Source organism: Schistocerca gregaria, chromosome 2 (assembly GCF_023897955.1).
Source record: "Schistocerca gregaria isolate iqSchGreg1 chromosome 2, iqSchGreg1.2, whole genome shotgun sequence".
In the NCBI taxonomy this organism is placed as follows: Eukaryota; Metazoa; Arthropoda; class Insecta; order Orthoptera; family Acrididae; genus Schistocerca; species Schistocerca gregaria.
Window position 1 is genome coordinate 141,241,103 of NC_064921.1, and position 26,086 is coordinate 141,267,188.

Here is a 26,086-nt window from a genome sequence, read left to right on the forward strand (position 1 = left end):
TGATTATAATATGATTACTGTGTACATGCTGTATTGTGACAATGCTGCTGCCTCTCGCAACTCCATTAATTGCAAGGCAGGTAACCGAATGATTGACGATTTAGGGAAGAGCATAATGTCAGGTCCAATTAAGAACAGTTATTTTTAGCAGAAAACAAACAGTAGAATTTATTTTTTGTAGCAAGACTCATAGGAAACACATTTAAAATATGCACATGTAATTGAGATTCTATGTGCCACTCTAGGACATCGATTTTTTCGCACTGAAACTCTCAAATGAATGAACATACTGCAAATAACCATATTCCACTGTGGGATGATATAGGAACTCACAAGTTTGAATTACTTGATTCCAACATATATGGAAAGACAGAGACTAAACCTCATGGAACAGCTGCTACTGCTCATTATGGTGATTATGACAATAAGATATAAAGGTTATTTTTACATTTGTTCATCCAACTCATAGAGTTCACAACATTTGGGGAACTTCAACATTTTGTCACCAACATTTGTAACAGGTGTATTATATATTACGCCTGCTAAATGAAACAGAGGTTTAGCTTTATACTTAATGTAAATGGGTAGAATGTGGACATGTGTTGTTACTGCAAAAAGACATTTCTTCACTGTTGTTAACATCTGAACTGAATACACAGTTTTCTTTTATGTTCTTCGGAAGGAAAAATCACAAACTTGTTCTGTAAATACCAACTACCAATAGTTCAGATATAAGCCTAACACAGTGAGAACGGAAGGGAGAGTTTGTTCTCTAGTCAATATGTCTCAAAAAAGGAATATGTCAATAGCTAAGAATCCATCAGAAGCTAGACTGTAACTGTTCTATTTGTAAAGTAAAGTTTTTGTATGTTAATTATATTTTCAAGATACAACATTAGAGGGTCCATTAAATCACAAAATCACATACAGTGGGAGAAAAGCACAATTCTACATACACCTTCATTCAGATCATATATTATCAGTGCATGCTATCTAATCTTCTGTAAAGTATGTTATCAGTATAGTGGTCCACCTCCGTGACAGGTACAGAAAGATAAATGACATGAGTCAACCATATAATCAATGCACAGAGCTCTCAGAATGTTTCCTACTAAGACTTTGCAATTTTGCTTTATACTTACATTGTGCTACTGACGTTATTCAAGTCTCCATAATGTGTGAAAACAGCAAGGGGTAATCAACACTGAACAATGGTAGAAACAATAGTGAAATGGTTGTAAAAGGTATTGATCATACACGTCTGTTTGGTCGCAAGCTACCTACAACACAACAAATATGGATAGGACACCTGATACCTATGGTCATAAACTGTTCTCTATATGCAGTAGACTTTGGAACAAGTGTTGCACTAGCATGGCGTTATTTTGAAGAGCAAAATTATGTCTGGGGTAGTTTCACTGTCCTCTTCATATATTTGCCTTCTCTAGTATTTTTTGTGCATACAGTGTCTAAGCCACATTTGTGGGAGGAACAACCCAATACAACAAAAACTGCTCTCTGGTTTTTGGCACGTTTTCTGCAAATTGTGGCATTCCCAGTTTGGGTTATTTACAGGTAAGAGGTTAATATTTATAGAATTTTGATTTAGCACAATTTAGCACCTTCTTTCTAAATAAATTTATAAAAATAAAGAAAAGAATTATACAAGCTGACAGCCCATCATTCTAAATCACACACAGCACTTATTTTCTGCACTACATTATAGCTCAAGAGGTTCAACTTCTTTCATTGTAACAATTTAGTTTATTATTGTTATTATTATTATTATTATTATTATTATTATTATCAGCATCAACAGCATTAGTATACGCAAAACAGATGTCAACAATAACATTCTCCTTCACTATTTACAATAGTTTGATAATGTTGGGTAACTTTTCAAATCTGTGACTGTGGAAATCATGTGGTTTGGAGGTGAAGAAATCATTAAGCCATGTTTGAAGTGCATTTTCATCTGAAAAGGAAGTTCCTTGAAGGTTGTTCTATAGGGACTGGAAAAGGTGAAAACCAGAGGGCACAAGATCATGTGAACAAGGTGGAGACTTGAAAAACTCCTGTAGAGTGTTTTTTGTCAGTCTAGCAGAATGATGGTGGGTGTTATCATTGAGTAGCATCACTTCACGCAGTCTTCCTGGTTGTTGTTCTTGGATTGCATCTGCATGATGTCTCAGCTGTTGATAATAAATGTAACACGTTATAGTGACACCTCAGGGAAGCAATTCCTAGTACACTACATCATCGCTGTTTCACCAGATGTATAATATTATCTTTTGGGTGTGTACACAGGTATTTGTATGAGAAGTTGCTGCTTTGTTTGGGCTCAATTATTCCTTTCTTTTCCTTATGTTAATGGAAAGACAGGCCAGCCATAGTGGCTGAGGGGTTCTACGTGCTTCAGTCCGGAACCACGTGAGCGCTACGGTTGCAGGTTTGAGTCCTGCCTCGGACATGGATGTGTGTGATGTCCTTAGGTTAGTTAGGTTTAAGTAGTTCTACGTTCTAGGGGACTGATGACCTCAGATGTTAAGTCCCATAGTGCGCAGAGCGATTTGAAACATTTGTTAACGTAAAGACACCATTTTTCATCACAGTATAGGAATGGTTGGTACTGTTTACAAGGCAATTAATTACAAGGAAGCAGAGATGCACAATGGTGGAATTGTCATTATTCATCACATTTTCTAGTTCTCAAGTATGGGATCATTGTGGATTAATGCATTTAAATGATCTTCATCAAACCCCCAAAGGTCTTCCTGAATGTAGAGTGTTACTAATGTCGAAATGATCCTCCTTAAAATGAGAAAATTATTTTCTTGCTATGCTCTGTCAATAAGCATTATCCCCACACATGGTGTAAATGTTTTTGGCTGTCTCCACTGTTGTCGCCTCTCTATTGAAATCAAACAGAAGAGTATGTGAAATAGAAATAAAAAATGACAATCAATAAATGAACCCATAACAACCAGAATACCAACACGCAAAACAAAAATGCTACGAACTTATGTACCAATCTAATAATTCATGAAAAAGATGATGAAATACGTAAGTGTTTGATTGCACCATTGGATATTAATAGCAGGAGTCAGCAACAACAGTAGGCAGCTCATAAAAATCCTTGTTTGACCAATTTCTTAATGCTGATTATCAGTCTGGGTACAATACCAGGTAGGTTTTACAGAATGAAGAGACGTAATTTATAGGTCCTTGAAGTGAACGAAAGCTGTAATGATCAGTATTTCAATGATGAAACACTTTAGTGACGCTTCAGAGACCCTAAACAAAGGTTATGCAGCTCATCAGTTGAAGATTAATGACATTTGGTATAAACATATAGAGTCTTTCTTTAAATGTCAGTTATTATAAGACATTCTAAGAATGGTATAATAGAATGGCTTTGGATTATTCCTCTTGATAAGATTCCCAACAAGGGAAGGGAAGATTTTATTTCTCAGAATGGTGTTGAATTTTTTAGAGAGAGAGAGAGAAAGCAAATAAATCAATACTGAAAATGTGACTCAGTTTTGTTACGGAAGTAGCTGAGGAAGTCTAAAATCACTGGCTGCCATATTCAAAGAATTCCTTGTAACAATAGTATAAAGCCTAAGATTTAAGAATAAGAAATAATACATCTGACTTTCTCAGGACAGTTTCAGTGATACAGCCACAATAAGGGCTGCATAAATCATTGGGGCCATTGAATAATAGTAATTTTTGTAACTATTCAAGTACTGAAATCTTGTGCTGACATAAAACATCGTTATGTCTGCAATTAAGCTGGGGTTCAAAGTGTAAAGTTCATACCAGCATGTCTACAACTATACTATTTTTTCCGTCTTCTTTATACTGCGACAATATGAGTCACAGCCTCCACATAAATGTAATAGGTAGTTACATATGTGGTCAAGGATATATTTTAAGTTGCAGTGGTGTAGTGAATGCATCCTTTGTAACTGTCAGATGTCGTGACAGGCCAAGGGTGTGCGAGGGAGCTCAGAGAGAAAGGAGCAGGCATTCTGTTGTTGGTCACCTTGAGGGTAAAATGTTTGTATATATTGTGATTAACAAATGTGTGTTTTAGTAAATCTGTTCTGTACAGGTCAAACTTTATTGCAACCTATCACAAAAAATAATCAAATTACTAGAATTTCATAGTCTTATCTCTTGTTCTGGTGCCAGTATGAACACTGGATGAAGGATAGATGGTTTTTATCTGTTTGCTGATATTTATTCAAATCTTTTCTTTCAATGTTGGAAGTTCATGTCTCATCATAAAATGTTACTACAAATTCCTTTCAAATGATATTATTCTTCTACATTTTCTCACTTTGGTCTCAACATGTCCCAAGACATCTTTCCTGCAGCGCTTTGTGTTGTTTTCTGTTTGATGGTAGTTACTCCAAATTGTGTCCTTGTCCTCAAATTACATGTCCAAAGAACAACAAAATTCTGTGACAGCATTTAGCACACAGCCTCATTTTTACCTTTAATTCTTACATAACAGAGACATTCGTTCTTCTTTCAATCCACAATACTTGCAATAATATCCTACATCCTCACATTTCACATGCATCCATATTTTTATGACTAGCTTTTCTGATGGCCCATATTCTCAAACCTTATAGGGGCCCTAGAAATACTTACTTCACACATAATCAAATTTTCTTATAATGTAAATAGCAGAGATAAACACATACCTTATAGTGGAGACACTGAGTCACTGACAAGCACATAAATTACAAAACAGACTAAAAATGTTGATGAGGTTTTGGACAATGTTGTTCTTCAGATATAGTTCACACACACACACACACACACACACACACACACACACACACACACACACACACCTTTGACCTTATTTTTGTGCTTGTTGACCACTCAGTGTCTCAACTACACAGGGTTACCTTTAGTTCCTCAATTATTTGTATTCCACTCTGGCCTCTGGCCTTTCCAGTATCAAATCTGCTTAAGATTTTTGTCAGATATGTAGATACAAAATTTACCTTCAAATTCATCATTCTTCTCGTATTGCTCTGCATTCACTTATTTTGACTTCCTTCAGATTTTGTTTGGAAACGCTGTTTATATTTCCAATGGAGCACTGTTTACTTCCATACCAACTTTCTACGATGACTATTGAAGTATGGTGGATATTTTCTAGCCCTCACAATCTAACTCAACACAGCTGCATTACTAAATGGCTAGCCCAGTTTATTGAGCATAGTCCCACCTTAAGGCTGCCTATCTGATAGCTTCCAGGAGCAACAAAAATTTGATTTTCAATATTTCATATAATTATTGAGCAAATTTTAAAATTTAAAATGCTATCATAATGCTGTCAGTCATTAAGAGGTATAACATTATGTTAACGATTTGACAGAGTACAACAAATTTAGCCACAATATATTACTCCAGTATTTGAGAGTGATAGCATTTGGCAACTTCCAACAAACTTGAGACATTATTTTTATTCTTTTAGGAACTACTTCTCTCTCACATCCCCCACAAAATGATCAAAGGACAAAAGTTAACCATTCACTATATTTTTGTCATCAATGTAGTAAAACTTCAACATCAAACATGATGTTTTAATTTATTACTTCTTTATTACTAACCATACCCACAATAAATTCTGTAGACAGTATCCACATATAATACTTCATGTACTTGCAAAATTATCATTATATGACATATAGTCCATAGGATATGATGTCATAAACATTGTGATGCATGAAAAACTAAATTTTGCTTGAAACAGAGCACAAATTACTCCGACTTCTTTACTACTAGCCATGCACACAATAAATTCTACAGACAGTATCCACATATAACATAGCATGTACCTGCAAAATTATATCATTAGATGACATACAGTCCACAAGATATGACATCATAAACATTGTGATGCATGAAAAACTAAATTTTGCTTGAAACAGAGCACAAATTACTCCGACTATGCTCATCCAGTTTGTGATAATTATACTCATCCAGTGTGTGATAATGAGATCATTTAGTGACTTTCAACAAAACTTAAACATAATTTCAAACCTTTTCCAAACTCTTTCTTGCTTACATGCCTAATATAAAATAGTCTCTACAGTACCTCATTTGTGAAGTAATCAGATGTTAGAAACAGTTTTATACATGGGTTTCTAATTCCATAAAGAATCAGGTGTGGGGATTTTCCTTGTACCTGTCTAAAGAATCCACTGCTACTCGACATTCTAAATTCCAGAGAATAATGATTGATGTCAACTGTTCATGTAATGTGCTGTTTGTTCTAGCTAAACTTGCTAAGCAGAAATATGTTGGAATATTTCTGGGAACTGGTTAACAAACACAGAAAAAGATCCACTGCACCATTACACACATGTAACCCTAATGATTTTAACAAATATTTTATCAATGTTGTTGGGAATAATGTAGCTGAAGCACCACATTTAGAACTTGATATTAAAACAATATAAGCATTAGCCCTACCCGCATGAACCTGGGACCTTGCCATTGGAGGGTAGGTTTGCGTGCCTCAGCGATACAGATGTCCGTACCGTAGGTGCAACCACAACGGAGGGTATCTGTTGAGAGGCCAGACAAACATGTGGTTCCTGAAGAGGGGAAGCAGCCTTTTCAGCAGTTGCACGGGCAACAGTCTGGATGATTGACTGATCTGGCCTTGCAACACTAACCAAAACGGCCTTGCTGTGCTGGTACTGCGAACTGCTGAAAGCGAGGGGAAACTACAGCAGTAATTTTTCCCGAGGGCATGCAGCTTAACTGTATGGTTAAATGATGATGGCGTCCTCTTGGGTAAAATATTCCGGAGGTAAAATAGTCCCCCATTCGGATCTCCGGGCGGGGACTACTCACGAGTACGTCGTTATCAGGAGAAAGAAAACTGGCGTTCTACGGATTGGAGCGTGGAATGTCAGATCCCTTAATCGGGCAGGTAGGTTGGAAAATTTAAAAAGAGAAATGGATAGGTTTAAGTTAGATATAGTGGGAATTAGTGAAGTTCGGTGGCAGGAGGAACAAGACTTTTGGTCAGGTGAATACAGGGTTATAAATACAAAATGAAATAGGGGTAATGCAGGAGTAGGTTTAATAATGAATAAAAAAATAGGAATGTGGGTAAGCTACTACAAACAGCATAGTGAATGCATTATTGTGGTCAAGATAGACACGAAGCCCATGCCTACTACAGTAGTACAAGTTTATATGCCAACTAGCTCTGCAGATGATGAAGAAACTTATGAAATGTATGATGAGATAAAAGAAATTATTCAGGTAGTCAAGGGAGACGAAAATTTAATAGTCATGGGTGACTGTAATTCGAGAGTAGGAAAAGGGAGAGAAGGAAACATAGTGGGTGAATATGGATTGGGGGAGAGAAATGAAAGAGGAAGCTGACTGGTAGAATTTTGCAAAGAGCATAACTTAATTATAGCTAACAATTGGTTCAAGAATCATCAAAGAAGGTTGTATATGTGGAAGAATCCTGGAGTTACTAGAAGGTATCAGATAGATTATATAATGGTAAGAGATTTAGGAACCAGGTTTTAAATTGTAAGACATTTCCAGGGGCAGATGTGGACTCTGACCACAATCTATTGGTTATGAACTGTAGATTAAAACTGAAGAAACTGCAAAAAGGTGGGAATTTAAGGAGATGGGACCTGGATAAACTGACTAAACCAGAGGTTGTACAGAGTTTCAGGGAGAGCATAAGGGAAAAACTGACAGGAATGGGGGAAAGAATGACAGTAGAAGAAGAATGGGTAGCTTTGAGGAATGAAACAGTGAAGGCAGCAGAGGATCAAGTAGGTAAAAAGACGAGGGCTACTAGATATCCTTGGGTAACAGATGAAATATTGTATTTAATTAATGAAAGGAAAAAATATAAAAGCGCAGTAAATGAAGCAGGCAAAAGGGAATACAAACGTCTCAAATATGAGATCGACAGGAAGTGCAAAATGGCTAAACAGGGATGACTAGAGGACAAATTTAAGGATGTAGAGGCTTATCCCACGAGGGGTAAGATAGATAAAGCCTTCAGGAAAATTAAAGAGACCTTTGGAGAAAAGAGAGCCACTTGTATGAAAATCAAGAGCTCAGATGGAAACCCAGTTCTAAGCAAAGAAGGGAAAGCAGAAAGATGGAAGGAGTATATAGAGGGTCTATACAAGGGTGATGTACTTGAGGACAATATTATGGAAATGGAAGAGGATGTAGATGAAGATGTAATGGGGGATACAATACTGCGTGAAGAGTTTCACAGAGCACTGAAAGACGTGAATCGAAACAAAGCCCACGGAGTAGACAACATTCCATTGGAACTACTGACGGCCTTGGGAGAGCCAGTCCTGACAAAACTCTACCATCTGGTGAGCAAGATGTATGACACAGGCGAAATACCCTCTACCTCAAGAAGAATATAATAATTCCAATCCCAAAGAAAGCAGGTGTTGACAAATGTGAAAATCAGTTTAATAAGTCACAGCTGCAAAATACTAATGTGAATTCTTTACAGACAAATGGAAAAACTAGTAGAAGCTGACCTCGGGGAAGATCAGTTTGGATTCCGTAGACATGTTGGAACACGTGAGACAATACTGACACTACAACTTATCTTAGAAACTAGATTAAGGGAAGGTAAACCTACGTTTCTAGCATTTGTAGACTTAGAGAAAGCTTTTGACAATGTTGACTGAAATACTCTCTTTCAAATTCTGAATGTGGCAGAGGTAAAATACAGGGAACGAAAGGCTATTTACAATTTATACAGAAACCAGATGGCAGTTATAAGAGTCGAGGGACATGAAAGGGAAGCAATGGTTGGGAAGGGAGTGAGACAGGGTTGTAGCCTGTCCCCGATGTTATTCAATCTGTATGTTGAGCAAGCAGTAAAGGAAACAAAAGAAAAATTTGGAGTGGGTATTAAAGTCCAGGGAGAAGAAATAAAAACTTTGAGGCTCGCTGATGACATTGTAATTCTGTCAGAGACAGCAAAGGAATGTAAGAGCAATTGAACGGAATGGACAGTGTCTTGAAAGAAGGATATAAGATGAACATCAACAAAAGCAAAACGAGGATAATGGAATGTAGTCAAATTAAGTCAGGTGATGCTGAGGGAATTAGATTAGGAAATGAGACGCTTAAAGTAGTAAAGGGGGTTTGCTATTTGGGAAGCAAAATAACTGATGATGGTCGAAGTAGAGAGGATATAAAATGTAGACTGGCAATGGCAAGGAAAGCATTTCTGAAGAAGAGAAATTTGTTAACATTGAGTATAGATTTAAGTGTCAGGAAGTTGTTTCTGAAAGAATTTGTGTGGTGTGTAGCCACGTATGGAAGTGAAACATGGACGATAAATATTTTGGACAAGAAGAGAATAGAAGCTTTTGAAATGTGGTGATACAGAAGAATGTTGAAGATTAGATGGGTAGATCACGTAACTAATGAGGAGGTATTGAATAGAATTGGGAAGCAGAAGAGTTTGTGGCACAACTTGACAAGAAGGAGGGACCAGCTGGTAGGGCATGTTCTGAGGCATCAAGGGATCACAAATTTAGCATTGGAGGACAGCGTGGAGGGTAAAAATTGTAGAGGGAGACCAAAAGATGAATACACTAAGCAGATTCAGAAGGATGTAGGTTGCAGTAAATACTGGGAGATGAAGAAGCTTGCACAGGATAGAGTGGCATGGAGAGCTGCATCAAACCAGTCTCAGGACTGAAGACAACAACAACAAGCATTAACAATCGGTGCACCTTCACCAGGTGCTTCCAGAGAACATAATAAAAATCGTGAAAGGTTTTAAACACTGTTAGCACAGATATATTTGGCATGTCATGTGCTGTTCTGAATTATACTGTATCTGATATTGCTGAACCTTTGACTACTGTCATTAAGCAATGCCTTGAGGATGGTACTTTTGCACACTTTTTAAAACTGGCAAAGATAGTGCCAGTGTATAAAAAAGGTGATCCTAACTGTCCATTCAGCTATAGAGCAATACCTATTCTAGCAAAAATGATTGAAATTTTAATGAAGAATCAGATGTTATGTTACTTTGAAGATGACAATGTCTTTCTGGATAACCAACATGGATTTAGAAGAGGGAAATCTACATATACTGCAATGCTTGATGTAATAACAAAAATAATAGAATCATTTGAAGAAAAGAATTGCATGACAGCAATTATTTGTGGTCAAAGAAAGGCATTCAGTTGTATTTCTCATAAGACACTGTCGGGAATTTTAAAATCTTGTGGTATACAGTGTGTCATTTTTGTGACACTGTCATCTTACCTAGGAGAAAGGCAGCAGAGCATTTGTATCCAGGGAGCGAAATCTCATGAAGTGATACTTGAACACAGTGTGCTGCACAGCTCCGTACTTGGCACTCTGCTCTTTTTAATATTTATCAGTGACATAAGTGATGACTGCCATACACTGGTATTTGCACATTATACAATATTAATGACTAAGGGTAGAAATTCAGATGATGTACAAAAGGACACTGATGAAATTAAATGAAGATAAAACCTAGAAAATATTATGAAGTCTTTGTGATTGTTGGCCTATAGCAAATGTTGACAGTGTCAGACTCTGGGAATCACAATTGACAATAACCTGACGTGGACAGAAAATGTTGCACATTTGTGTTCTACGCTGTCAAGAGTAATTTATCTCCTCAGGAAGTTCAAATGTGTGATAACAGATCAGTGCTTAATCGCAATATACAGGGTGATTAAAAAAGAATACCACAACTTTAAAAATGTGTATTTAATGAAAGAAACATAATATAACCTTATTTTATACAACATTACAAAGAGTATTCAAAAAGGTTTTTTTTTTTCACTCAAAAACAAGTTCAGAGATGTTCAATATGGCCCCCTCCAGACACTCGAGCAATATCAACCCCATACTCCAACTCGTTCCACACTCTCTGTAGCATATCAGGCGTAACAGTTTGGATAGCTGCTGTTATTTCTCGTTTCAAATCATCAATGGTGGCTGGGAGAGGTGGCCGAAACACCATATCCTTAACATACCCCCATAAGAAAAAATTGCAGGGGGTAAGATCAGGGCTTCTTGGAGGCCAGTGATGAAGTGCTTTGTCACGGGCTGCCTGGCGGCCGATTCATAGCCTCGGGTAGTTGACGTTCAGGTAGTTACGGACAGATAAGTGCCAATGTGGTGGCGCTCCATCCTGCTGAAATATGAATTGTTGTGCTTCTTGTTCGAGCTGAGGGAACAGCCAATTCTCTAACATCTCCAGATACTGTAGTCCAGTTACAGTAGCACCTTCAAAGAAAAAGGGACCAAAAACTTTATTGGCTGAAATGGCACAGAAAACGTTCACCTTAGGCGAGTCACGTTCATACTGAGTTGTTTCCCACGGATTCTCAGTGTCGCATATACAGACATTGTGATGGTTGACTTTCCCGTTAGTGTGGAAAGTTGCTTCATCACTAAACACAATCTTTGAAACGAAAGATTCATCTGTTTCCATTTCAGCAAGGATAAAATCATACAAATTGATTCTTTTAATCTTATCAGCTGCAGACAGTGCTTAAACCAATTTCAGACGATAAGGTTTCACAACTAACCTTTTTTGTAGGACTCTCCATACAGTTGATTGTGGAATTTGCAGCTCTCTGTTAGCTCTGCGAGTTGATTTTCCTGGGCTGCAAACAAATGTTTGCTGGATGCATGCTACATTTTCATCACTCGTTCTCTGCCGTCCAGAACTTTTCCCTTTGCACAAACACCCATTCTCTGTAAATTGTTTACACCAACGTTTAATACACCACCTATCAGGAGGTTTAACACCATACTTCGTTCAAAATGCACGCTGAACAACTGTCGTCGATTCACTTCTGCTGTACTCAATAACACAAAAAGCTTTCTGTTGAGCGGTCGCCATCTTAGCATCAACTGACGCTGACGCCTAGTCAACAGCGCCTCAAGCGAACAAATGTACAACTAAATGAAACTTTATAGCTCCCTTAATTCGCCGACAGATAGTGCTTAGCTCTGCCTTTTGTCGTTGCAGAGTTTTAAATTCCTAAAGTTGTGGTATTCTTTTTGAATCACCCTGTATTATGCATTGATCCACAGTCACATCACTTATGCTGTGGAGACACACTGCTGGAAGTAAAAACATATTATTCCTACAAAAGAAGGCTGTAAGGATAATATCTTCTAGCAAGAAATTTGATCACTGTAGATTCATTTTCAAGCAGTTGGGAATAAAGACAATATTTAGTAGGTATGTCTTCAATCCTCTTGTCTATATAAAAGAAAAGGCTCCTTCTGCAAGAGACAAGAGATTCACAACTAAGACACATAAAATAAGGCTGACATTGATCTTCTAAGTAAGACTCAGGACAGTTTTCTCACAGCTGCCCTGAAGATGTTCAACCATCTACCTCCGAATGTTTGAACATTGCCACTGAGGATGTTCAGAGTTAGACATCTTGTATGCTAACGTAGCAGTTACTATATTCTGTAAATGAATTTTTCTCTGCAAGTGGAACTGTTGACTGGTAACATGTTACCATTCTACAGTGATACTATCACATGTGAAGCCACAAACTGGACACATTTAAGAGCTGCAAATCACAGTTTATAACAACACTTTTGTGTAATGCTTCTTGTGTCTTATCTTAGTTTTAGTAACAGTTTCAGTATATAATCACTAAGATGTGATGCAATCTGTCTGGTCATGGCCAGTGAATGATGCTGACTTAGTAATAGTAATAGTGATCTGTTCTAGTACTGATTGTCTTCTTATTTTTACAGTACCTATTTAAGTATAGTTCAAATTGCAAAATCACATTATATTGAATTCATTTTATATATTATATATTACTGTAAACTTGATGCTGTCTGTCCAGTCATGGCTGATGAAAGACACAGAATCGGTAATTAATAGTTTTCAAACGTGTAGTTTTTGAGCTGTAATGGTTTTGTGATCATCAATTTCTTGCTCTGTATTGACTTAAATGAACTATTCTCTACAGCTCAAAGTAATTTTCATCTATATCTACATCTATGTGGATACTCTGCAAATCACATTTAAGTGCCTGGCAGAGAGTTCATTGAACAGCACACGGAAAAAATGAACAGCTATGCCTTTCCGTGCGAGATCTTATTTTCCTTATTTTATTATGAGGACTGTTTCTACCGATGTAGATTGGCATCAACAAAATATTTTTGCATTCAGAGGAGGAAGTGGGTGATTGAAATTTCGTGAGAAGATTCCGTCGCAATGAAAAAAGCCTTTGTTTTAATGATGTCCACCCCAAATCATGTTTAATTTCAGTGACACTCTCTCCCCTATTTCGTGATAATACAAAATGTGCTGCTGTTCTTTGAACTTTCTCAATGTACTCCGTCAATCCCATCTGGTAAGGATCCCACACAACTTAGCAGTATTCTAAAAGAGGAAGAACAAGCATAGTGTAGGCAGTCTCTTTTGTAGATCTTTTTCATTTTCTATGTGTCCTGCCAATAAAATGCAGTCTTTGGTTAGCCTTCCCCACAACATTTTCTCTGTGTTCCTTCCAATTCCAGAAAAGGTATTCAACACAATATAACATGAATCCCAACTCCCTGATACCAACTGCTTTAATAATATGAGTTTCTCAGTCAATACAGGTAAGTTGCCTGAACAGCACAGCATGATCAAGAAATAAATGCATGACACTCTCAAAGTTTTCCCTGAAATATTTTGGTGCTTCAGATCCTGAATCAGGTAGTCTATAAAATCACTAAGCAGGTGTTCTATAAAACCACTCAGTTATCTTGTTCCCCTACTTATTGTATATTTGTCAAATTTATCTGAATAGCCACTTCCTTTGTGTAAAAACACCCATCCCTTATAGATCTTAACATGAGATCTATATTCAACCTCCAACCTTACAAATAACTTTCTAGTTATCCCCGCTTATGTGTCTAGTCTATTAAGTCAGAAATATTTGACTCTGCTAATAACGTTATGGGAGGATGTACAAGAAACATTAGCCCCATAATACATTTCTGTATCATGACCCAAGCTTTTGACTGTGTGGATTTTAAAATTAACAAAGGAAATTACAATGTTACTGTATCATTGTTGAGCAATTTGATTGGATAGAATTTAGTTCCTGTAGCATAAAAAGGAAAATCACACAAGTAGACACTTCAGCAGGAATGAGCATTCACTTATAAGTGGGAAGTATCATCAACCATTGAGTCCCTGAATTGTTAGTGCTACCCCAGTTTCTTTACATGACTGATATTGTGCAATTTCAAATAAGAAGCAATGACCTACAAGTCCCAGATACCAATATTAATAGTTGTGAAATAAGTGAAATTACATTAATGATATTTTTGGAGTCGAGATGAATAGCAATCTATAAAATCAGAGAACACACTGCTCTTAAAGCATTACATTAATTTGTGTGTTACCAAGGCATGATAATTTTTCAAAGGGGTGAAATAAGGGCCAACAAAATATTTATTCAGTGGAAACAGGATTAAGAACATTGTGTAAATTGGTAACTGAACACCTTGTAGAGGTCTCATCATGACAAATGGAATATTTACACCTACTTGCCAATACCTTTGCTCTTTATTGCTAATAATAAAACTTAGTTTAAGATGAACTGTAATACACACAAACAGAACGCAATATAAAACTGATTACAGACTTGTCTAAGGTTGATAATATGGGTCAAGTTTTGTGTGGTGACACGAAAATGTTTAGCAAGCTGCCCTTTAGTAAAAGACAGGATGTAGGGAAACACATTTAATAAAAAATAAATTTAAAGCTCACATTTTAAAATTATATGGATTTTTGAATGAGAAATGTCTGTTGGTACAGTAGAGAATAAAGTGTGCAATAAAATATACCACAGTCTCATAATACATTGATAAATATTTTCTATAGTAAGCACCCTTACGTTACAGTTATATGAAGTACACACTGGTAGGCAAACAATCACATCATAATGTAAAAGTTGCACTTTTTGTTAAATCATGGATTGTCTGTACTTTAGGTGCTATGCACACTTTTAGTTAATTGCCTTTTACTAACTGAATTATAGAAAGGCACACAAAAAAGAAGTAAAATTCAGTTCTGGACAAATCATTTTTCAGCTACAGTATGTAGGCATGCATGTATGTGTGCATGCATGTGCCCCCCCCCCCCCTCTCTCTCTCTCTCTCTCTCTCTCTCTCTCTCTGTACTCAATTGGGACTTTCCCCCCCCCCCCCCCCCCCCCTTTTTTGTGTGCCAGTCAATGACTCAATGCTTCTACCATTCCATAATTTGTTATCCATTGTCCTAAATTATTTACATTCTGCCACAACTTTCCATATCATATTTATTATACCTGTTTGTACACAATAGTCACACATTTTTAATATTATTGTTCTCTTGACTCTTCCCTCATACCTAACAGTTGCTCTTTCTCATGAGATACAAAGAGCATAGTGTACAAAGAAAAATGAATATATGTGCACATCATTTTTCACTGTCAAATAACATTTTAATTTTTAGATTTTCTTTGTGAACTGTCTAACAATTAAGTAATACTATGTTTAAAATAAAATATTGTCCTGCAAATTTTCAGGTATACAAAGCAACTCTTTTGGTCTGTTGAAGCTTTACTTAGAGATGGCGAAGAGCAACAAAATGCAATAGAGATAGCAGGAAAACCAAGTCGAATACATCTGTATTTGTTTCTTCAGGCTTTCCTCCAATCAGCACCACAAGCTTTCCTGCAGCTTTATGTTCTACTTAAACAATACGACAATCAAATAGAAACAGGTAACGTCTCATCTGTGGGAAAATGACTTCATATCAATACAAGTGAGCAACTAGAAAATTTATTATTAAGTAAATACAATTTATAAAATTTGAAAGAAAGACTATGTTCATGGTCTCTTCACTGTCATCATGTTCACAAAACTCTTCACTTATTCCAGAAGCACTACATGTTACACATTTCTTGTAGTGTTATTTCACCAGTGGTCACTTTTATGTGTTATATTTAACTCAATGTTAAACTAGTGTATCTTGACAACACATAAAGATTATTGAATGAAAAAAATCATTTTGATTTTATCCATTTATCTACATTCATGCAAAGTTTGAAATGATTCATACAAGTTTAAAGAACAGAAGTGGTGTGGTTCAAAAACCTCCCAGAAAAAGATGTTTTTTGCACACAAAATTCAAATGAAGCAAGATTTTTCAAATGGTTAAAACTTAACTTAGACCAAGGTCCAATACATTGGTGGACCAAATTTGAACAACTGAAGGATCTGAGGATGACTGTTTTTGCAAATAAAATCTGAATGGTGTACATGCTAATGGTTATATTAGCTGAGCATTAATTTCAGCCCAATTAAAGTCTTTTGCAAAAGGAATTAATCAATTTGCACAATATGCCTGGGCACCAGCTCCAGTTCATCATCCAAACCTTGCATAATACACTGTAGTATAGCTACAGTAAGATAGATGTTTCAATGTCTATACAAATGGCTGCTGGTCTGGGCTAAACCAAAAACATATTACCCCATGTTCCCAGCTCAAATATGAACCAAGCTTCCACACTGTAATGATAAAAATAAACACTTCCTATGATTAAAAAATTTCGAACTATCTACTTTGAATAAGCTGAGTATAGTATTTTCTCTAAAGCAAAATTGTACTTGGTTATTTCAGAAAAAATACTATATTGTTAGTTTATCAAAGAAAATAATCAATTTAGATAAAAATCTATTCACCAAACAGTACCAGGAGAACACACATATGAAACGTATTACAGTTTGCAAGCTTTCGGAACCAGTGGCTCCTTCTTCAGGCAGAAGGGCAGAGGTGTTAAGGGGAAGGAAGAGGGATGAAGGAAAATGACTGGAGTTCAGAAAAGTTACCCAGAACCTCAGATCAGAGACGCCATACTGAACAGGATGAGAAGGAATAACTGATTGTTGGGAACTGCACCGTATGAGATTTTAAAACCTGAGAGCTTAAAGGTAGAAGACAGGGTAATATGCAAGAAAGAGATTACTGTCAAAACATTGTGCACAAGTTAATAGGAGCATAGGGATAAGTTCATTGTATGCGATGCAAGTGGACGGGATGGAGGGCGGGGGTGAAAAGTAGACAGGTCAGAAAATGATCGATATAGGAAACTAAAATGGAGTGAAGAAAGATATAGTTACTGTGAAGAAATGCTGAAACCAAAGAAATTAATGTACACTGAGACCATGTGGGTGGCAAGAACCAAACACACGTTTTAGTGCCAGTTCTTACTTGCAGAGTTCTGATAAAATTTTAAATTGTTTCATTTGAGTACGTTGCAGCAGCACTGTCTTCTGTCTTTTGCTTTTAAATAAAGATCAATTGTTCTCTTAAATACACCTCCAGACATTATTCCATTTTGCACTACACACACTGGTGTCTGCTATAATATTATGGGTTGATAAATACCAGTACTTCTCATTACTGAAGCACTACTTCAGAAACTGATCTCTTTTCAGTGCTGTTACACATAACACTAGTTTATTGTATTTTTGCAATGGGTTTCTGCATGTATTGTTGTCAGATAAAATAAGTTACAGAAAGTCATCTAGGGCAAAAGGTTGTGACTCACTTGTAAAAACACAGTCTCAGGAACTAACAATATATAGTTAAGAGCTCAGTTTTTGAACCAGAACTTTTGGACTAAAATGTTATATCTTTTGTAATGCCTGTGCAATTTTACATAAAATTTTTAACATGTGCGACAATTGTGCATGCTCTCACAGGGAAGCTAGTTTGGGAGTGGCGTATGAGAACCGTAATTTTCAGTTTCACCGGAGAAACTGCAGCAAAACGTTTGCATGGTATGAAGAGTATGAGCAAACAACTTTAAGATCACAAAGCAGTTGGCAAACAATAAATATGTCCAATCTGGGTAGAAACACAAGTTATGAGAATTAAATAAGAGCAGCTGAGAGAAAGATAAAAAGACTTTTATGGACATGGTAACATGCATACAGAGAAGTGGAAGGAGGTCCAATCAATTGTACAAAAACAAAATACTAAGGCAATACAATGAGAGGAAGAGTTTCATTGCTACATTGGACTTATAGGGTTAATGTTGGGCAACAGAGGCAGAAAAGTTACAAACACAGCCTAGTGCATTGAATACCTGGCAGACCTTCCAAATAGAAAAGAGCAAGCCATAAACTGTGAAGAACTTAATATTAATTCTTTCAAAGATACACTAGAATGGCAAAAGAAATGATTTGGAAATGTCAAACTTTTATAACTTGAATGTTGTTGCAAAGTTTTCAACTAGAACTATGCAGAACATTAGAAGTTTAATAATGTACTTTCACATGAATTTGTAATCAATTACATAAATATTTATGCAGTCATAATCATTCTCTGTGACCAGAATGCATAAACAACTACAATAAAAAACTTAGAAAATAATACAATTAGAGTGAGAATAGAATATTTCAAGAGCACCTTGCAAGAAGGTTACTGAAAAATGAGTATAACATGCCAAAACTCAACAAGGAAAAATTTCCATTGCTCATCAATAGCAGTTTTTGCAAGAAAACATCTAAAAATCAAAGCAGTCAAGATAAAAATGAAACAAAATATTGCATGGCCAAAAAAACAGAGTAGACTTGCATAGTTCTATAATTGATTTCATATTATAAGGACTAGATTAAATAAAGTAATTTTTAAAAACTTAAACATTTCAAGATGTTGTTTTCATAAATCAGATGACTGACTGGTGTTCACCACAATAGTCTCTCCTGTGCAAGGCTCTCCACTTTTGCACAACTACTAAATGTTTATCCATATGATATTGCTTATTGTAAACAAACTTTGAAGTTCTTCTACAAAATGGAAATCCCACCCCACATAGACACACACTTCCTTCCATCACAAAACTGATTATCACTTGATGCCTCAGGATGTGTTCTATCAACTGATCCATTCTTTTAATCAAGTTATGCTACAAATTTGTTTTCTCCCTGATTTGGTTCAGATCTCTCCATTAGTTATCCTATCTACCCACCTAATGTTCAGCATTCTTCTGTGTTACCACATATCAAAGCTTTTACTGAATTCTTGTCTGAACTGCCTACCATCCACATTCTAGTTCTGTACAAGGCTACACTCCGGGAAAATACCTTCATAAAAGACTATTTAATACATTAATTTGTATAACATTTGTTTTAATTGGAAAATACAGAAAAAAACATCAACAGGAGCTTTCAGCCCTGAGCAAGATGATTCTTTATATCATATGTTAACAAATTCATCTTTTTCAAAAATACTTTCCTTACTATAGCCACTCCATATTTTATATCTTATGTACAGACATAAATTTTTTTTTTCTTCACCTCAGTTACGAGAGTTCCGGAACCTGTACAGAAAATTGCAACAGATATCAACATAATCATCATTTCTGCCCTTTTTATTGCTCATGAAAACCACACATTACATGTTGTACCACCATACAGGGAGACCTTCAAGGGTAGTGGTCTAGATTGTTGTACATACCGGTACCTCTGATACCCAGTAGCATGTCCTCTTGACTTGATACATGCCTATATTTGTCATGGCATATTATCCACAAGTTCATCAAGGCACTGTTGGTCCAGATTGTCCCACTCCTCAATGGCGATTCGGCATAGATACCTCAGAGTGGCTGGTGGATCACTTCGTCAATAAACAGCCATTTTCAATCTATCCCAGGCACGTTCGATAGGGTTCATGTCTGGATAACATGCTGGCCACTCTAGTCGAGCGATGTCGTTATCCTGAAGGAAATCAGTCACAAGATGTGCACGGTGGGGGCACAAATTGTCATCCATGAAGACCAATGTCTTGCCAATATGCTGCCAATGTGGTTGCATTACCAGTCAGAGGATGGCATTAACGTATCATGTAGCCATTACACCACCTCTCATGACCACCAGTAGTGTACGTTGGCCCCACATAATGCTACCACAAAACAGCAGGGAACCTCCACCTAGCTGCACTCTCTGACCAAGTTGCCTCCAAACACGTCTCCAACAACTGTCTGATTGAAGGTATATGCAACACTTTTTGGTGAAGAGAACGTGATGCCAATCCTGAGCGGTCCATTCAGTATGTTGTTGAGCCCTTCTGTACCACCCTGTACGGTGTGGTTGCAAATATGGACCTTGCCATGGACATTGGGTGTGAAGTTGCGCATCATGCAGCCTTTGCGCACAGTGTGAGTTGCGTCACGATGTCCTGCAGCAGCAAGAAAAGCATTATTCAACATGGTGGCATTTCCAGGGTTCCTCCAAGCCTTATTCCGCAGGTAGCGGTCATCCACTGCAGTAGTAGCCCTTGGGCGGCCTGAGCGAGGCATGTCACCGATGGTTACTGTTTCTCTGTATCTCCTCCATGTCCAAACAACATCGCTTTGGTTCACTGCGAGATGCCGTGACATTTCCTTTGTTGAGAGCCCTTCCTGGCACAAAGTAACAATGCGGACATGGTCAAACTGCGGTACTGACTGTCTAGGTGTGGTTTAACTACAGACAACACAAGTTGAGAACTTCCTTTCCAATGGAATGACTGGAACTGATCAGCTGCCGGACCCCCTCCATCTAATAGTCACTGCTTATATATGGTTGTTTACATATGTGGTTGGATTTACTGACAGCTCTGAACAGTCAAAGGGATGGTGTCTGTGATACAATATCCACAGTCAACATCTATCTTCAGGAGTTCTGGTAGCTGGGGTGATGCAAAATTTTTTTTTGATGTGTGTACTTTGGTCATCATCAGCCTATTGCTGTCTCCGGCAGAATTACAAAGTCACTGGCAAATCTCAAAGTTTTTATCACTCCCAAAACTTTAATTTCCTTTCAAAATTTCTTCTTAGCTTGCTTTATCGCTTGCTTGATGTACAGATTGAAAAATATGGGGGACAGCCTGCAGCGTAATTTCACTCCCTTCTCAACCAGTGTTTCCCTTTCCTTTCCTTTGAGTGTTATGACTGCAGTCTGGTTTCTGCAGAAGCTGTATATAATGTTTTTCTCTCTGTATTTTATCCCTGTTACCCCAGAATTTCAAATAGTGTAATCCACTAATACTGTCAAAAGCTCTCCACATCTACAAATGCTATAATTGTAGGTTTGCACTATAAGAAATGTCATAGGCCTCATCTGCTCCTATATATTCCAGTACCGAAACTGATCTCCCCTGAATTCAGTTTTTAACAGTCTTTCCATTCTTCTGTAAATAATTTGTATTGATGTTTTGCAAACATGACATATTAAAGTGATGATTTGGTAGTATTCACAATAGCCAGCACCTGCCTCCTTTGGGACAGGAATTATTAGATTCTTCCTGAAATCTGAGGGTAATTCACCTGTTTCATATATCTCACATACCAAGTGGAACAGTTTTGCCAGGAGCTGCTCTCCCAAGTATCTCAATAATTCTGAGGGAGTGTCATCTACTCTGGGGCTTTTTTTAAACTTTGCTCTTTCAGTGTTCTGTCAAATTCTCCATCCCATCTCATCTTCATCTACTTTATCTTCCCTTTCCATAATATTGTCTGCAAGATCGATTCCTTTGTGTAGCCTTTCTAGATACTCCTCCTGCCTTTCATCGTTTCTTCTTTGCTGAATATTGTTTTGCCATCTGAGCTTCTAAATTCATACAACTTCTCCTCTTTCCTCCAAAGATTTCTTTAATTTGCCTATACACAGCATCAATCATACCCAAAGTCATGCATGTTTCTGCAGTGTAATATTTCACTCCTAGTCATTCATGCATTCACCATCACTTTCATTTTTTAGATATCTCCATTCCCTTTTGTCTGCTTCATTTACTATAGCTTTTTATTTTCTTCTTTCATCAATCAAATTTAACATCTCCTGCAATATCCAAGGTCTTCAAGAAGGCATTTGCTTTTTACCTTTTTGATCCTTCTCTGTCTTCACTATTTCATCTCTCAAAGTAACCAGCTCACCTCTTACCGTATTCCTTTCCCCTTTTTTGTCATTTGTCACCTAGTGCTCCCTTTAAAATTCTCAACAACCTGGTTCTTTCACTTTATGTAAGTCCCATCACCTTAATTTCCTGATATTCTGAATTTTTTCAATTGTAATCTGTAGTTTATGTCTAATAAATTATGGTCAGATTCCACATCTGCCCCTGCAGTTTGAAATCTGGTTTCAACATCACCATTTTACCATTATGTTATCTATCTTAAATCTTTGAGGGTCTTACTGGAAGCCTCATCCACATATGCAGCCTTCTTTCGTAAGTCTTAAAACAAGTGCCTGCCCTGATTAACCCTAGCAATACCAATGCATTTTCAATTATGTGTACTACTATCAGCAGTATGGTTGAGGGACAAACTTAATGCAAAAAAATGTAATTGTTATTGACTTGTATTAACAACATACTTTTTAAAGAGGTGCTGATGTGTAAGTAGGGTCCAGAAGTTGAAAATATCTTTTAGCACTCTCTTAGCAATACCAGTAATGTGAACTATCAAGCAGGGTGAGAGGGTTGGAGGGAGTTGGCTAAGGTCGGAGGGGGGGGGGGGGGGGGGGGGGGGTGTGTGGTTACATTATGACCATAACAAAATGCAAATTACATTAATTCGTTCTTTAAAGTCAGTACCGCCATTAGACATGTTTATTTACAGTGTTACATTTACAGTTACACAATACACAATCATAATTTCAGCTTCAAAGTGCCATTATCAAGTGTTTTAAGTGTTATACATTGCCTAAGATGGCATACTGTCATATTAAAATACACTATTAGACATATTGTCTAAGAGTTGATATTTCTGGCAGAGCCTACTGCTTTATTTCATTACTGAGTACACCATCTTAGTCAATTTAAAAGACTTGATAATGGCACTTTGTAGCTGAAATCATGATTGTGTAAGTGTAAATGTAACACTTTTAAAAGAGATAGTGCTGTGTAAGTACAGTCCAGAAACTGAAAATTGTTGTGAAAAGTACCATCTACTAAAAAGAATAAATTTTTTGTTGAAGTTTAACTAAAAATTTAAAACAATTATTGAATCTGGTAGAAGAATTCATTAAAAACAATAAATATTTCCTTTCAAAATTTATAAATATAGAATACATAGCCTTATTGCAATACTTTCAAAAGCTGCACATAAAGTACTCCTCCCCGCCATTGGTACTGCTAGGGTTAAATTGTGCTTTGTGCAAAATTCTACAAGGTAGCTCCCCTTTTCGTGCATGTTATCCAACTATTTTTCTTTCTCTTCCTGTACCTCCTATCAAATTCCAGTCCACTCTCACAGTAAAATTTGCCTCTCCCTTAACAATCAGATTTAGTTCTTGTATCTGATAATAATTCCATTCTCTCCCTTTGTCATCTGCAGTGCTTGTAGGCAATAAACTATCATTTCTTTAATGGGTGTTGGCTTCACATCTATCTTGACTACTACAATATGTTCACTATGTTGTTCACAGTATATTGCCAGCATTCGTATTTTCTGATACCATATGAACACAACAAAGCATCCTCTTCCAAAGACTCAATTAAAAACAATAACTTCCGCAATGTTGACAAATGTTATTGTATTACAGATTATTATGAAAATACTGGTTTCACATTTATTCTTGTTATATACAAATGATCTAGCATATAGTGAATAAGTTGAAATATTTATTTTTGTTGGCATTGCATTACAGTCTGAACTAATGAATACTTCAACACCAAGGAAGAAATAAGAAATTTTTTTGTAAATTATTGATTCAGTTTCTCTAAATCACTTGTGACTACACATGCACAAAACAGTACATTCAATTGCTCTGAAGTGTCAGTTCTGTGATTTTTGTATTGTAGGTAATAGTTGATACTGATAAGAAAAGAATTAAAAGTTAATAATTTTGTTTTGTTTTAATATTCCGTAAGTATAAATGGACATAATAAGAATACATGCCACGTGATGTATAGATTGCCCAAAATATAACTTAACATAACTTAAATGATGAAGTTTATAATGTCTTAATTTTGAGAAACTGCAACTTACTACACACAAGACATTAATTCAGAACTTTATTCAGTAAGAATAGGAAAGAAATTGGCCACACTAACCTCATTACAAATTAAAAATCTCTGGTACTCATTAAAATGCTACAATGAGTTAGCACCACTAATTGGTTGTTTGCTTTTCCACAGATTATATGCATGTGACGTGCATAATTTCATCTCTTCTGATCTTATCATCAACTGTAGCATCATTCCAATTATTTGAAAGCCAGAAAGTACTTGGTCGAAGTAAGCCATGGTCTTTAAAAAACTGGCTGCAGCAAGATGACCACAACAAAAAAATATGTAAAGGTATGGAAACCAATGGATCTGAAGCAAAAGAAGGTGACAATTTCACTAAAGATGAAGGGCAGACTACCATTTTTCCTGAATCATTCTGGGAAAACATTTCAAGAGTCGAAGACATAAAACAGCAAGAAACTGAATATCAACAATATACACATGATTGTGAACTGAGTGACAGTGAAACTTCAACTCCATATTTACAGCCAAAAAATGGTCCTTTATCAAAGCAAGACATCTCACAACAAAATGACAGACATTCAGGTGACAGTTCTAGTGAGGATCAGGAATCCCATATTGGCCATGAGGATAGGTATTTGGAGCTTTCTGGTTCACAAGAAACACACACTGTGCATCACTCATCACATGAGCAAACTGTGCAAAGTGATTACCTTTCTTTAAGGCCTCCTGAAGAAGAAGCACCTCCACCACCGATACTAGTTAACAAAAATCAGCAAAATTTCATAATACGTTCCCTTCAAGCATCTCAAACTCTTGAAACTGTTCCTCCTCAATTTAGGAGTACAGTTTCATCACTCTCATCAGAAGAAAAACTGCAGAAAACAGGATCAGAACTTGATGATCCCATGGGAATGTGTGTTTCAGCTTTGTACTGGTTCCTATTTCTTCTTTCACGCATGTTAGCTATAGCAAGTTTTTCACAGTCTTTTCCATTTGTGGCATTTGGTCTATGTGCTCTGCAATATGTACTAACTGCTACTATTCTTCTTTATAAAAATATTTCTCAGCTTGAAAAAGTATTAGCTCGTCTGAGTCTCAGCTACATTTATCTGTTCTGTTTAATAGAATTTAAAATTAGATTTAGAAGATGGCTGCTTAGTTACATTATATATTTCTTAATACTGAACATTGAAGATGTAATAATAACATCCATATGGTTTATTTCAATAGAGGTGAAAGGTTGGTGGGAAACATATGTGCTAGTTCTAATGTGTGCAAGCATGGTGTTAAGTATGCTAACATTTGTCTACTACCTTTGTATATTGAAGCCAAAAACAGTGAAAATGTATGACGGAATGTGACAAAACTAAATTAATAAATTCATCTGCACTTACTGTACATGCAGCACACACCAAGGAATGATTTCTCATTTCAGCAGAAAGTGTATCAAATAGTGATGAACGTTTATCATGACTGTCAGCATACTCATTTGCCCTCATGTCTATAATTTCTGACACACCCCCTGTGAAATCCACTAGGGCATCAGCCATATGTCCCCCATGAAGACCATCGTATGAGCCATGTAGCCTGTAATAAGTTATTCATATTACTGGTATTTTTGTCTCTCCTTTATATTGGAAGGATTAATATATAAAAATAATAGGTAATAGCTAAACAATTAAGTATAAAGATATTAACATTATTATAAACTAGCTTGGTGCCTACTGCTTTGCTTGGATTTGTGTAGTAATTAAAACAAAAATAATTTTATAAACATGTACCTGTATTAGGCTGAATGAAAAGTTAGTATAGTAAAGAATTACTTCTTTTTATATGAACTTCTGATGAAGCTGGGACAGTTAAACATTGATTTTGTCCTCAAATTGCAACACCTTCTAAATTTTTCATGCTAATTAAGGCCATAGAAGCATGGTCTTTTTTGAACATATTTCTGACCAAAAACTGATCAGCAGCTTAGATGGAGGTTTTTGTTAATCCTGCCTGTCG

At 36.5% G+C, this 26,086-nt stretch overlaps 2 protein-coding genes across 5 annotated transcripts in view; one reads left to right on the top strand and one right to left on the bottom strand.

The window, feature by feature from the left end:
* The window catches only part of LOC126336524 (calpain-5-like), a 276,232-nt gene that overhangs the window by 114,833 nt on the left and 135,313 nt on the right, over positions 1-26,086 (bottom strand). For all 4 annotated transcript variants that reach the window (XM_050000315.1, XM_050000317.1, XM_050000316.1 and 1 more), the window contains one exon: positions 25,474-25,666. In XM_050000315.1, the coding sequence (XP_049856272.1) occupies positions 25,474-25,666 (193 nt within the window). The remainder of the gene's footprint in view (positions 1-25,473; positions 25,667-26,086) is intronic.
* Positions 1,038-25,492, top strand: LOC126336525 (uncharacterized). Its single transcript, XM_050000320.1, has 3 exons — positions 1,038-1,575; positions 15,645-15,841; positions 24,245-25,492. Exons 1-3 carry the CDS (start codon positions 1,232-1,234, stop codon positions 25,438-25,440), a joined length of 1,737 nt encoding a protein of 578 aa, XP_049856277.1. The 5' UTR covers positions 1,038-1,231; the 3' UTR covers positions 25,441-25,492.